The 14,452-nt window shown below is 55.3% G+C and overlaps 1 protein-coding gene across 1 annotated transcript in view; it reads left to right on the top strand.

Moving 5' to 3' along the window:
* ALOX5 (arachidonate 5-lipoxygenase) overlaps nucleotides 1-10,047 on the top strand; it is a 47,148-nt gene extending 37,101 nt beyond the window's left edge. The window contains exons 7-14 of the mRNA XM_047761434.1: nucleotides 1,344-1,490; nucleotides 4,051-4,254; nucleotides 5,015-5,101; nucleotides 7,001-7,179; nucleotides 7,487-7,608; nucleotides 7,887-7,987; nucleotides 8,284-8,454; nucleotides 9,410-10,047. Of these exons, the coding sequence (XP_047617390.1) occupies nucleotides 1,344-1,490; nucleotides 4,051-4,254; nucleotides 5,015-5,101; nucleotides 7,001-7,179; nucleotides 7,487-7,608; nucleotides 7,887-7,987; nucleotides 8,284-8,454; nucleotides 9,410-9,589 (1,191 nt within the window). The 3' untranslated portion in view covers nucleotides 9,590-10,047. The remainder of the gene's footprint in view (nucleotides 1-1,343; nucleotides 1,491-4,050; nucleotides 4,255-5,014; nucleotides 5,102-7,000; nucleotides 7,180-7,486; nucleotides 7,609-7,886; nucleotides 7,988-8,283; nucleotides 8,455-9,409) is intronic.
* The last annotated feature ends 4,405 nt before the right edge of the window (nucleotides 10,048-14,452 follow it).

The raw sequence follows: 14,452 nt of genomic DNA, 5'->3' as shown, positions 1-14,452 counted from the left end.
TTCCTTTTCCTGAGCATTTAGGAAAACTGTCTCGTCCAACGCAGGCAGAGGAATTGAGAGTAATATTTTTCCATGATGCTCAGTTCAGAGAGCATAATATCCATATTTTCAATATCGATATCATAATTAAAAGAGCTCTCTCGAATGAGGGGCCTGCTGTGGGCCAGGCATCATGAGAGATGTTTTACACCCTCCCTCTGCCCTGGCTGGCCAAGGGCACCATCCTCTCCTTCCCCAGACCTTGTCCCATATGCCTCCGACAGACTGCTGAGACAACTGCTCAGGCTGGCGTCAGACAACTGCCAGGGTCCTCCAGTCTGAAAAGGAGGAAGATGGTGGCCAGGCTTTGGGCCTCTCTGGTGTTTGGTCCCCCTCGGCCAAGGTTCCTGAAGCCCGGTGACAATGGCCACAGCGCGCCCTCTGTAGGTGGAATCGTGAACACCCAACTCACTTGAGGACCTGCTGACATGCCTCTACCACATTGTAGCCCAGGATCTGCTTCCCCAGCCTGACTGAAACCCCTGCCTCCATTACTTGCTTAAAACACAAAAGGCTTTAGAAGAAGCACCTCTTGTCCCCTCCCTGAACTCTTTCAGCTGTGGCCTGAGCAGACCCAGCCCTGTGAAAGGAGCCCTCATGATGCTCAGGTTAGGCTCCATCAAGGGGACTCAAGTGTAGACTGGGAAAGGCTGCTTTCTACCTCCCCCAAATCCCAGGCACGTTTCTAGTTTATGTTGAAGTATATTTATAGAAAAGGGCACAAATCAGGAGTGGCAGTAAATTCAGTGAATTTATACCAAGTGACTTTGTCATGCCACCAGCCTCAGACCAGGACACAGAACACACCACCCTGGCAGTAGCCCCCCAACCCCTGCAGGTTCCCTCTTGCCCTTGTAAACATCCCTCACCCTGAAGATCCACCTCTAAAGACCTCCCTTGGCCCTGAAGACCCCCTAGTGACCCTGTGGACACCTGCCCCTGTAGGCCCCACCCCTGCAGAACTTCCTACCTTCAAACCTGCCTATCTATTTCATCTAAACTCTGTATTCTTTCTTCTTACACTGTCATTCTGGGTAGTCTTTCAACATCTTTCATGAGGGTCAGGCAGACAGCAGGTTCAGCACATGCGAAAGTGGTCACTTCCGTTCATTCACCTTACTGAACCCCACCACCACCACCAACTTTGGAAACTGATATCCATCAGCTGTTGAGTCAGAGGATAGAGAACACTAAGTTCTGAACTCCAGGGCCTACAGAGCGGCCCGACCCTCCCTCTGGGCCCGAATCTTGGGTCCATCTCTGGCTGAAACCGATTTGGACCTATTTCTTCCTGCCTCCTGCAGCAAGGGAACATTTTCATCGTGGACTTTGAGCTGCTGGATGGCATCGATGCCAATAAAACAGACCCCTGCACTCTGCAGTTCCTGGCCGCGCCGGTCTGCTTGCTGTACAAGAATCTGGCCAATAAGATTGTTCCCATCGCCATCCAGGTAGGCTGCCCAGCCCTGTTCTCTTGCAGGGCGGCTCCACCCTCCGCAGCCACTGCTAGGGGGGATTTCCTGGGTGGAGAGAATCTAGGGCTTTCTGGTGTTCCGACTGTGGCGCAATGGGGTCTGAGGATCTCTGGAGCTCTGGAACGCAGGTTGGATCCCCGGTATGGCACAGTGGGTTCAAGATGCGGTGTTGCCGCAACTGCCATGTAGACCGAAACCGTGGCTTGGATCTGATCCCTGTCCCAGTAACTCCATATGCCCCGGGGCAGCCAAAAAAGAGAAAAAAAAATTGACCACAAATAGGGTTTATTTCTGGCCTCTCAATACTGTTCTGTTGGTCTAAACCACTCTGAGCCTCAATTTCTCCCCAATGTAAAATGGGAATGGCAAGGAACACCTGCTTTGCAGGGCCATAGTTAGGACTGAGATAGCACAAGTACAGCCCCTAGCAGGCAGCAGCAGGTCTCCTCCTCCGTGGAGCACGAACCAGAGCGTAGTAGGCGTCCCACCTGCTGCGCAGGCAGTGTGGGTGGGGCCAGGCTGTCGGAGCAAAACAGCAAAGAGCAAACACTGGGAGGGGCGGAGCTGTGCGTGGTGGAAACAGAAAGAGGAAGGGCGGGACAATAAGAGGGGAATGACACGGGCGGGGCGGGACAGTAGGAGGGGCAGCAATGGGGGAAGGGCTTGGGGCATGGGCACTAGGGGAGGGCCGTTGGGAGGGGCGGGCACAGTGAGACTTTAAAAGGGGCTGGAGTGGTTTCAGTGGTCACAGAACTTTATAATTTTACGAGAAAACCTGTTAATCCAAATTTTTATGAGAAATGATTGATACTTAAAGATTGACAGCCAATTGCATTCGTAAACAAACAAGAATATTGCGTAGGTCAGACTTTGGTCTTCTCCATGCGCTGCTCTGTCCTGGGTAAGCTCGAGCAGGCAGGAGCGGTCTGACCAGAGCCACTCTGTCCAGTGTGGGAGCTGGGGCCACCCATGGCTCTGGAGACCTTGAAATGTGGTTAGTCCCCACCAAGGTCTCTGTGAGTGCAAAGTACACGTCCGAATTTTGAAGACAGAATGAGAAAAAAAGAATGTCAAATATCCCATTAATAATTTTTTTATTTCCATGTTGAAATGAGATATTGGGTAGATTAACATAAAGTTCACCTGTATCTTTTTACTTCTATTACGGTGGCTGTAACTGAGCAGGACCCTATGGGACCTTCCTGAGACAGATTCCCCGCGCCCCCCGCCCCGCCCCGTCCTCCGCCTGGTAAAACTGTCCTTGAGTTTACTAGCATATTAACATGTAAATAACGAGAAGCGTCCCGGTAAGAGCCTCCTGGGTCTCTCTGCTCCAGGTGAACACTGGGGGGGCGCGCTGCGCAGCAGCGCTCACAGAGAGGGCCCCTGGCGGCCGCGTTTGGCAGCTCCGGGTCCGGCCACCAGCCAGCGTCCGCCGCACCCCGGTGAGATCCGAAGCCGAGAGCGCGAGGGCTGCGCTGCTGCTCTGCGGCCCCCCTCGAGCCCGTGCTGGCTGGGGCGCTTTTTACCCCCACGGTGCTTCTTGTGAGTGGGCCAGCCCTTCCTGGCACTGGCGGCCCCGGAAGCGAGCCACCTGGCAGCACCCACAAGTGCTGAACTCCCAGAGCTTCTTCTCAGTCATCGCATCTTTCAGAGAAGGACACGATGCTGTGAGGTTGCTAGGCTGTGTGGGGCGCTGGGGGAGAGCCCCAGGAATGCGAGAGGCTGTTGTCATGGGCAAAGCTAGGGACCAGGGACTGGTGGCCAGGGAGGGTCGAACATGAGGATACATCAGAGGACAGATTATGGAGTTTGGGGACCTTATTTTCTGGCATTAAGAGGTGACTGAGTGTTTTTAAGGAAGGGATTGACCTGACATGGTTTGCATTTTAGAAAGAAAAATCACCTTGGCCTCAGTGTAGAGTTGAACTGGGAAAGGGGAAGACAAGCCAGCCTCTACTTATGGAGGCACCTGGCTGCAGGTCTGGGCTGGAGGACAGTGACCTGGGACACTGCGTCATGCCAACCCCAGAGTCCTAGGAACAGGAGGAGCTAACCGAGGGCAAGAAGGGAATTCGGGAGCACCAAGACAGAGCCTGGGGAACAGCAGCATTTCGGGGGAGAGCAGAGGAAGGCAAAGTTGGGCGACCCAAAAGCAGCAGCAGAGAATTGGGTGGAAGCAGCAAGGAGGGGCAGAGACAGATGGAGGACCTGCCTCAGCACCCCCTTCACACATGGCCTCCTTGCTGACACCTTCGAGCCGTTTCATTCAATCCTCCTATAACTGTGAGGTAAGGAAACACTGTCCCCTTATTACAGATGGTGAACTCAGAGCTCAGAAAGGCTAAGCTGTCCAGGGTTCCACAGCTGATGCAGCTGGGATAGGAAATACCAATCCTGGGCCTCTGCCCTCCCCCACAATCCTCTTGTGATTCAAAGGTCACTGTTTAAGACATGTGGATTCTCCTGGAATTTCCTGAGAGGTCAGTCTCTCCCACAAAATACTGTGATGTGTTTTCTTTCTCCAATGCATCAGCTCAACCAGGTCCCAGGAGATGAGAACCCTATTTTCCTCCCTTCGGATGCAAAGTATGACTGGCTTCTGGCCAAAATCTGGGTCCGCTCCAGTGACTTCCACGTCCACCAGACCATCACTCACCTTCTGCGCACACATCTGGTGTCTGAGGTTTTTGGTATCGCCATGTACCGCCAGCTGCCTGCTGTGCACCCCATTTTCAAGGTATGGCAAGCTACTGCCTCACCTGGTTGGAGAGGGTACTGGATATGGAGGATGGGGCACAGGAGGGAGAGAGGAGGGGCACTGACATCCCCATGGGACTGTGGCTGGAGGTGGCCAGAAGAGACCCCTCAAGAGATGCTCAGGGAGGGGGGGGGTGGGCAGGGAGTTTCCCCCGAAGAAGGAAGCAGCTGTGAGCCTCCTGGTTCCTGAGGGCCTGGGCCTGGGGGAGAGGGGGAGAGTTTGAGGAGTCAAATGAGTTCAGTGTAACCCTGTCTGATCCCAGGTGGCAGTCCCCACTGTCCCTGCCCTTGTTTCCTCCTGAATCCTACTGGCACTGACCACTGGGGTGACTGCAGGCTCAAATTACCCCTGTGTGCCTCCGTTTCCCCTTCTGTAAAACAGAGATCAAATAGTACACCTGCCTCCTAGGATTACCATCAGGGTTAAAATAGTTAAATTTGGAGAACTTTAAACAGCGCCCACCACACAGTTACACTCCATGTAAGCGTAGACTGTTACCATTTTTATCATTATCATTATGGCCAAAAATCAAAGCTGCATCCCCCAGGCCTCCGGCAGCTGCTCAGCAGTGAAGGTCAGCATGCCAACCTTTATCCTTCCCTGAGCCTTAGCATCACCCTTCCATAGTGGACCGGGGTGGGGGTGGTGCTGAGGGCTCCTGAGACCTCCAAGGAGATGCAGACCTGGTCAGGAGGCCCCAGCCAGGCCTCCTCTGAGGTCTTCTCTGTCCCTCCACCAGCTCCTGGTGGCACACGTGCGGTTCACCATCGCCATCAACACCAAGGCCCGGGAGCAGCTCATCTGCGAGTACGGCCTCTTTGACAAGGTCAGTGCCTCCTGCCCACCCACCTCAGTGCCTGGAAGAGCCCGGCCTGGCAGGCACCCATTTCGCAAAACCTTGGCAGATCCCACCCCGACCTGAGGTCCAGATTTCTTCTCGGGAGGCCAGCACCCTAGGCTCCATCGGGGTGGAAGCCTGGGAAGGGTGGGAGGCTGGAGCCGCTCAAGTGGAGGTGCCCAGGCTCTCTGGCTGGTGTCTGCCCCTGATGCCCAGCTGCTGGACCAGCTCTCCACATCTGCTTCCAAGTACCACCTGCTTTTCCTCCTCGCCACCATTTCCCTGTCCCCTCCCCATCCTCTGGCATGAGAGTGTAGACCCTGCCTCCTGGCACCTGTTCCTCATCACTTAGACACTGGGACCTGCATCTCCCCTCCCACTCTGCCACCCGTCGCTCTGAGCACAGACTCCCACCCAGTGCCGTTTCAGGCTGTCAGCACTCCCAGTCTGCTCTCCAGGCCTTGGGTCCCCACCTGCCCTTCACATCCTCTTAGGCAGCACCCCACCCTGTTGTGACTCCCCCCTCCCCAGGAGCCTTATGGAGCCTGGACCTTTCCGGCAGCCCTCACCCCAACTTTTCCCACCTCCCACAGTAAGCTGGCCAGATGATCACTAGGGTTGAGCCACTGTTTAGGTGGAAAATGACAAAACCCTTCTCAGAGATCAGCTGCAGCTGGAAAGAAGCTGTATCATCTCATCCACCTGAATGTATTAGGGTGTGGGAGCCTCAACTTGGAGCCTGATCCTAGCTCAGCATTTCCTTGGGCAATGCTGACCTGTGGCCTCTACCTCAGTACCTGGTGCTGGGCCCAGAGCCCTCAAGCTACCGCTGCCCACCAGTATGTCTCACGAGGACAGTGCAGCGGCTGGGGGCTCAAACAGTGTCCCCAAATACAAGCCCACTGGGTGGCACTGTTCCTCTCTCTAAGACATGCTGTCTGGAGTGCCCTTGTGGCTCACCAGGTTAAGGATCCAATGTTGTCAGTGCTGTGGCTGTGGTTGCAGCTGTGACAGGGGATTGTTCCCTGGCCCTGGCACTTCCCCATGCTGTGGGCACAGCCAAATAAAACCAAAACATGCTGGCCTCACTCTCCCAGGACGACTCTGCACACGCACACACACAAACACATGCACCCCGCCTTGAGAGCAGCCACAAAATGTCGTCACAACAAGCTCCAAGCTCAGGTTCCCACACAGTGACTGCCCTTTTCCATCCAAAGAGAAAGTATTGGAGAGCAAGTCTCTTGGTCCTGCTTAGGTCACATGCCCACCGTGGACCAGTGTCTGGCTCCCACCACCAAAATCCTTCTCTAAAGGTCCCCAAGGGCCCAGCCACAGTGTGAATGCCTGCCTGAAAGCATGGATGCCTACAACTCAGGACCAGCCGGGATGAGGACAAGCACCCAGCCTTGTGTGTCTCTCCAGCCCTCACCTAAGCACACAGCAGGCCCCAACAGAGTAGTGTGGGTCCTGGGAGCAGTATCTGCCTCGGTCTTGTGCCCAAAGATCAAGTCCCTGAGCAATGCTTAGACTCTGGGCAGCCTGTGCTCAGAACTAGGGCAGGCCTAAGGGCTACTCCCACCTTGGCCCCACCCTGCCACTTTCCCTGAGGCCATGCTCCCAGGTTGGGAGCTTGCCCCTCCCCCCACCAGATTCTGCACCTCAGCCCCTCACATTGGAGCAGGCAGAAGCTCTTCCATGTAACCTCCTTGTTGGGCTGCTCTTAGCATTCTCTTTGTTAAATGTCACTGCCACTCTGCCTCATGGGACATGGGTTTGCCTTCTGCCTGCCTGGTCACAGTTTCTCATGCTGAGGTTTAGGGCTAGAAGGCTGGAGAGGAGGAACAGGCCTCAGCTCACAGTGTTGTGGCTCCCCTCCCGTTTAAGGCCAATGCCACAGGAGGTGGTGGGCACGTGCAGATGGTGCAGAGGGCCATGCAGGACCTGACCTATGCCTCCCTGTGCTTCCCTGAGAACATCAAGGCCCGGGGCATGGACAGCAAAGAAGACATTCCCACCTACTTCTACCGGGACGACGGGCTGCTGGTGTGGGAGGCCATCAAGAAGTGAGTGCCAGGGCTGTGGGACCCGCTCTGGGCAGAAAGAGGGGGGTGGTCCTATAGGAGGAGTGGGCATGGCATTGATGGACCCAGCCCACCCCCTGGACAGCTGGGGCCTGGCTCCATTGTCAGGACACCCATAGAGGAGCAGGGGTATGCCTGGGCAGTGGGGGTTGGGAGTGGACCTGAGTCTGGACATTAAGGAGTAGGTGACAGGGTCACTGATGGGGCCCTGCCTCGGGGTCCAAGGGCACAGCTCTGCCGACCCCATCTGGGTCACACACTCCTACCTGGGCCTCTCCTCCCGGGCCAGGTTCACGGCTGAGGTGGTGGATATCTACTATGAGAGCGACAAGGTGGTGGAGGATGACCAGGAGCTGCAGGACTTCGTGAACGACGTTTACGTGTATGGCATGAGGGGCAAGAAGGCCTCAGGTGAGGACCTCCCCTCCCGTCTTCTGCTCTTCCCTGTGCCGCTAACTTTCTTGGGCAGTGGTGGCCTCCATCTCAGCATGTGGTGCTGGGCCCTGAGAGCCCGGATCAGAAACAGCAGGGACACCGGGCCAAGTGGCTGTTCCTCCCAGTGTAAGTTGCCCAGCCTGGGCCCTCCAGCACGCACGTGGGGGAACTCAGGGAGCTGGTTGGAGTGGGGTTGCGTGTCTGCCGGTCCCTTCCAACGTGAAGGCCTCAGCCAGCCTGTGGCTCTGCCTTAGGCTTCCCCAAGTCCATCAAGACCAAAGAGAAGCTGACTGAGTACCTGACCGTGGTGATCTTCACGGCCTCAGCCCAGCACGCGGCCGTGAATTTTGGCCAGGTGGGTGAGGGCAGGGCGAGCTCTGTGGGCGGGAATCACAGGGAACGACCTTAACTGCCTTTGAGGGCCCCCGGGGAGGTGGGGCACCCCTCTTCCTCCTCCAGACAGACAGGCAGGGGCGGAGAAAGGCCGGGCAGCCTCAGCGCCAGGAATCTAATCCGAGTTCCCCCGCGCTGGCCTGGGGGAAGGGGCGGGGCCGCTGGAGCGGGAGGAGGGGCTTGGGAGCAGGCGCAGGAGACGGTGGTACAGCGCTGCGTTGCTGAGGCGCCCCCACGTGTCGGTGGCTGCCTCTGCAGTACGACTGGTGCTCCTGGATCCCCAATGCGCCCCCAACCATGCGTGCCCCGCCACCAACGGCCAAGGGTGTGGTCACCATCGAGCAGATCGTGGACGCGCTGCCGGACCGTGGCCGCTCCTGCTGGCATCTGGGCGCCGTGTGGGCGCTGAGCCAGTTCCAGGACAACGAGGTGAGACTGGGTTGCCCTGGTTTAACCTATTTCTCAGCCTCAGGGCTTTGTGATTCAGGACACAGGCTGGGACTCCTGCTGGACAGGAAACCTGACATGCAGGCTGGAGCGGCCCACAAGGTCTTCGGCCCGGCAGGAGTGCAGGGGCCAGGGCTGCCCTGTGACGCTCCCCACAGGGCACACCCACCACCCCTGCCAGTGACCAAGCTCTTTTATGTGGGTTTCTTCCTGACACCCCAGAAGTGAGGACCAAGTTTCCTGGGCATCCCTTGCGACATTCCCAGGCACCTACGCCTTGCTGAACCCAATCCCAAAGCCACTCTCAGTAGACATAACCCCCATGGCTTTGGTTCAGAGCTGCTCAGAATGACTGGCCAGTTCAGCCAGCCCCAGGCTCGTGGGCATTTGTTGGCATCTGCATAGTTTTGGGGCCTTTGCTAACGTGTTGGTCCCTCACCAACATCTTTGTATATGGGTTCTTGGCACATGTGTTCAATAGGACTAGAGGGAATTCCTTTGTCAAAGAATGTTGAGACGGGCGTTCCCGTCGTGGCTCAGTGGTTAACGAATCCTACTAGGAACCATGAGGTTGCAGGTTCGATCCCTGGCCTTGCTCAGTGGGTTAAGGATCCAGTGTTGCTGTGAGCTGCGGTGTTGCAGACGCAGCTTGGATCCTGCGTTGCTGTGGCCCTGGTGTAGGCCGGTGGCTACGGCTCTGATTCGACCCCTAGCCTGGGAACCTCCATATGCTGCGGGAGTGGCCCTAGAAAAGGCAAAAAGACAAAAAAAAAAAAAGAATGTTGAGACTGAATTGCCCTCCGCAAATGAAATCCGAAATCCCATCCATAGCACGGGATGTTTCTCCCGCCTTTCACAGCCCTGAGTGTGAAACAATGTCAGTTCCCTCGTCTCATGGTGGCTTAACTGGTCTCTCTGTGCTTGTCTGGGTCCTCAGCTGTTCCTGGGCATGTACCCAGAGGAGCATTTCACCGAGAAGCCTGTAAAGGAGGCCATGGCCCGATTCCGTAAGAACCTCAATGCCATCGTCAGCGTGATCGCCGAGCGCAACAAGGACAAGAAGCTGCCGTACTACTACTTGTCCCCAGACCGGATTCCCAACAGCGTGGCCATCTGAGTGGCCGCCTGAGCCAGTCTCACTCCAGGGCAGCCTGCTGTTGGAGGCTGCTCTGAGCACCCTGACTCCAGCTCTCCAGGTGGGCGGGAAAGACCTTAGGATTCCTGGGGATTCCGCCTGCAGGCCCAGGGCTACTGGCTTCAAACCAAAGGTTTCCCAGGTTGGACCATGCTAGAGCTAAGCTTTGGTGTATTTCCCTGTTTGTTCCTCCATCTTTAGCGAATCCCATACTTTGATCAATGTGTATAAACACTGCAGGGGCCTTTTCTACACAGAGCAGGACTGTGTGGCTCCAGCCCAACACCCAGCTCAGCGCTTCCGCAGGTAGCAAGAGCAGATCAGCATAACTGATAGACGTTTGTTCTTGCTGGAAATGGGATGATTATTTTCTGTCCTATTTATGTTCAGTCCAATTTCTTGCATATAGTAGGTGCCCAAATAAATTCTTGTTGAATGAATTAAGAATTGGTTGCCATAAAAATAAAGGAATCAAGGAGTTCCCTCTGTGGGTTAAGAATCTGACTGCAGCTGCTCAGGTCACTGATGAGGCGCTGGTTAGATCCTTGGCCTGGCGCAGTGGGGTAAAGGATCTGGTGTTGCCACAGCTGCCATGTAAGTCACAGCTGTACCTCAGATTCAGTCCCTGGCCCAGGAACTTCCATATGCCGCAGGTGCAGCCATAAAAAATAAATTCATTAATTTAATTAAATAAAAGAGTTCTTTTAAAACAGGTTTCCTTCCACACACTACGTTCCAGTCAACGCAAACAGCTCACAACCCCCCCAACACACACACACACAAAGCCATATCCTTATGATCCCATCTAGGCAAAAGCCTCCCCAGACTGCTAGTCTGGATAAAGGGGGCTTTTCCCTCTTCTTTGCCCAGAAAGTTCCTATTTTTCCTTCAGAACACATCCCACGTGCCATCCTTAATCACCCAGACGGAGCTCCTCTCTGCTCTGGGCCTGTGTCCAAACTGCCTTTATCCTCCCCTGTGGTCTCTCCCAGGGATCCAGAGCCCCTGGCAGACAAGGAACCCACCTTACTTATTTCTGTGCCATAGTGGTGGCCTAGGGCTGGCATAAGGTACCAGTCCTCTGCTCCCTCATTTTCTTCCTGGCCAGGCTCCTCACGGACAGATTCCTGGCATTGTCTTGGGAGCCGGGGACCATTTTCTCCTATGGCACAGGATCCAAGGTGACTTTAAAAAAAAAAAAAAAAAAAAAGCATTTTCTTTCCTCAGGCCCAAAAAGCAGAGCCAGTCCCAAGCTTGGGGATGGTGATTGTGTCTCCTGCTACACACATACCCAACCCACATCCCCAGCCCTTGGCTTCAGAATTGGGTCAGCAGGGTGCTATGGTAGCCCAGCCACCCCAGTCATCTGGTCATCTCCATTTTAGCCCCGGGGCCAACTTCCCATCAGCCTGATACCCCCAGTGGTGAGGAGCAGTGAGTGAGTCCTTGGGACAAGCCAGGCTAGGCCCCTGCCCCTGAGCCCTCAGTACCCTCCTACCTCCTCGAGCAGCTGCACAGCCTGGAGGAAGGAGCGTTGGGTGGATCCTTTAAAAAGGGAAGTGCAGGAGTTCCTGTTGTGGCTCAGCGGGTTAAGAACCGGACATACTGTCCATGAGGATGTGGGTTCAATTCCTAGCCTCAATCAGTGAGTTAAGGATCCAGCGTTGCCACAAGTGTGGCGTGGGCTGGCAGCTGCAGATCCAATTAGCCCCCAGCCCAGGAACTTACATATGCTGCACTAAAAAATCTTTTTTAGTTTAAAAAGGGAAGTAGAGTGACTTGTCAGCACTGCCTTGATCTCTAAAACTCTCCTCGCAAGGGTGAGACAGGGAGAGTCAGCCCCAGTCCACAGGTGAGGGGACTGAAGCTCAGCCAAGACAGGAACCCTTGGGAGCCACTGGCTGGAGGGGAGCTGGGCCTTCCAGGCCAAGCCGGTGCTCTTCTGTAATGCGTCTAGATGATCCAGCACCCAAGTACCTTTCATCTCCAGCACTTTTTTTTTTTTTTTTGCTTTTTTTAGGGCCGTACCCACTGCATATGGAAGTTCCCAGACTAGAGGTCAAATCAGAGCTACAGCTGCTGGCCTACACCACAGCCATAGAAACATGAGATCCGAGCTGCGTCTGCGACCTACACCAGAACTCATGGCAATACCGGATCCCCAAGCCACTGAGCGAAGCCAGGGATCAAGCCCACATCCTCATGGATACTATTAGGATTCATTTCTGCTGAGCCACAACAGGAACTCCCATCATCTCCAGCATTTTAAGAGTCAACCTCAAGCGCCTTTGAAGGGGCTCCGCTTATACCAGCAGGCCTCTGCGGGGCAGGACTCCAACAGACAGAAGTTGGGCAGGTAGCTGCTAATTCAACACATGTCCTACCTTGCCTCCTTTATCTTAAATGGTGGGATGAGCCCCGAGCCCAACCCCATCTCTTGGGCCTGGGCCTGGGCCTCTCTCAGCAGGGCAGAATCAGAGTGGGTGGGAGAATTAGAAATTGGCTGCATTTCCTCCTAGATAATCTACTCCAGAAACTGGCTGAGATCTCTCGAGAGTGGGTTGGGAGGAGAGCCCTGAGTCAGAGGGGTCTCCACAACACAAAGCAGCGCCCTCCCTGGGCCTCAGTTTCCCCACCATCCACAGGGGTCAGACTACAGTAGCTGTTCCTAGTGTTGAGTGTGGAGAAGAAACACAGACCACCCGGAAAATCTGATAAAGGCTGTGGGCATCCCCCAGGGGCTGTGACTGGGACACTCACACAGCCCTTGGGGGACCATATGCCTCCTATGGTGGAGAAAGAGCCCAGACCACATTTTCCAGATGACTAGGTTTTATGGATCAGAAAAGTTTTTTTGCAAGAAAATCTGGAGGGACATTTGTGTTGCCAGGTTTTTGCTGGTATGAACCAACCAATCAACAAAAAGCACCCCTACAAAGAACTACCATCTACTCTCGCCACCACTGCATCAAGAGTAAAGCAGGAGAGTAAGGATAACAGACAACTCGACTCTTTCTCACAAAAACCTACGTTGCCTTTCTTCATCTCCCTTAGCCCTCTGCAAACTGTCAGAACAATGCCAGGAGCCACCACCGGGCCGGCTCACCTCTGCGGAGAGCCTGGCAGTGGGTATCTCAGAGAGACGGAAGCTGGACAAGCGGCCAGTGGAGCCTAGCTGGACCCCACAGGCCGGCGGACCTCCAGACTCCTACCCAACTTGGGGGGGGGGGGACACTGAGATGGCGCCAGCAGAGCCTGGACCCTGCTCCTGTCCTCTGAGAGACAGCTTGGAGGCAGGGCAGACCAGGCAGCTTCCAGGGGCTGGGCCCACCACCCCAGAGGAACTCAGCTCAGGACAGTGTGCTTGCCCCCCCTCTCCCTCTTACCCTCCTGAACTACCCTCCTCAGCCCTCTCCAGACCCGGTAGTGTAGACATGGCAGCAGGACTCATGGTCCCTGCGGCATTTCTAAGCCTGGGAGAAAAGACAGATTCTAGAAAGGGGTCACCTCCACTTCTGACACCACGGGGGCTGTGCACCAACAATTCTAGGGTACTGTTCACGCAGGCAGTTGTTTCTATAAAAGGTCACATAAATAAATACCATCAGCTTTGCAGGCCATACGATCACTCCCAACCATTCACCTTTGCCATTGTAGCAGGAATAAGCTGAATGTGGTATGTCAATGAATGGGCAAGGCTGTGTGCCTGTAAGTGCATTTACAAAACAGGCTGGTCTGCAAGCAGCGTGTCACCCCCAACCTAGAGGATTCGAAGTGCCCTTAGTGGTGTGCCACTTGGCAGCCCTCACCCCATCACCTTGTGGCAAGTGTCAAAGGGCAGAAAGGCCTGGGGCCAGTATTGTCTCAAGCCTGCCTGCAACAAGACCCATCTACTGGGTCCCCAAAGCAGAGGCTCCTCCCAGGCAGCCCCCAGCTCACATTCTTACAGAAGATTCCTCTTTCAGCTCCGCACTCCTCACCTCCAACCAATGGTTGACTGGTGGGCTCAGGGGGTGCGCTGGCTTCCCTCCCTCCCACAAGCACACACCTGAGCAGATTCAGCTGCTCCGAATCACCTTCTCTTCCAGGAGCCGCTACAGCTCCACTCAGTTCCAGGGACCTCTGCTCCCAAGTCAGACAAGGAGGACGCTTGGCAAAACCTCTGGTTCAGTTCCTAGTGTCCTGGAAACCCGCTGTGATGACCTAACTTGTGGGTGGATTCTCCCGGCTCACCGAGGACAGGCAGTATGTCGGGGCCATCCTGGGCTCCCACCTTCCATCTCACGCATACAAGTTAAGCCAGATGCCCACCCTCAGCTCTCATAGCCCCAGGATGGTTTGCAGTCCTGAGACTGGAGGATCAATGGCCTGGCCATTACTCAGGGAAGCCCTGTCAGGACCCAGGAGATGCAGCCAGCCTAAGCTATCGCCAGCCATCCTGCCGGCCTTTCCTGGTTCCTTTCCCCCGCAGGGCTGTGGTTCAGTAAATATTTCAATAGATAAGACCGGTTAAGCCATGGACTACTGCCATACTCCTGCTGCCATGCACACCCTGACCTTGAGTTTGGCTTCTCTCAGGGTGGTGAGTCCAAGCAGAGTCTGGATGTTTGGAGCAAGCACACCTGTGAGAACTTCAGCTTTCCCTCCCATGCCCACAGACCCTCCTGAACCCACTCCTGCCCTCTGCCCATCAGGGCCTGGGGGATCTGTCCTCGGGACAGACCGAGGCTGGATGATTTTCTTCCCCACTGTGCAAGCTGGAGGAACCCAGAAAGGAGCTCAGACCACTGGAGTAGCTGCCAATGTTCCCAGTCTCCTTGCAGGAAAACACTTTCATGGCAAAAC

Source organism: Phacochoerus africanus, chromosome 15 (assembly GCF_016906955.1).
Source record: "Phacochoerus africanus isolate WHEZ1 chromosome 15, ROS_Pafr_v1, whole genome shotgun sequence".
Lineage (NCBI taxonomy): Eukaryota > Metazoa > Chordata > Mammalia > Artiodactyla > Suidae > Phacochoerus > Phacochoerus africanus.
The sequence above is the reverse complement of the archived record's forward strand: the minus strand, read 5'-3'. Positions and strand labels throughout refer to the sequence as shown.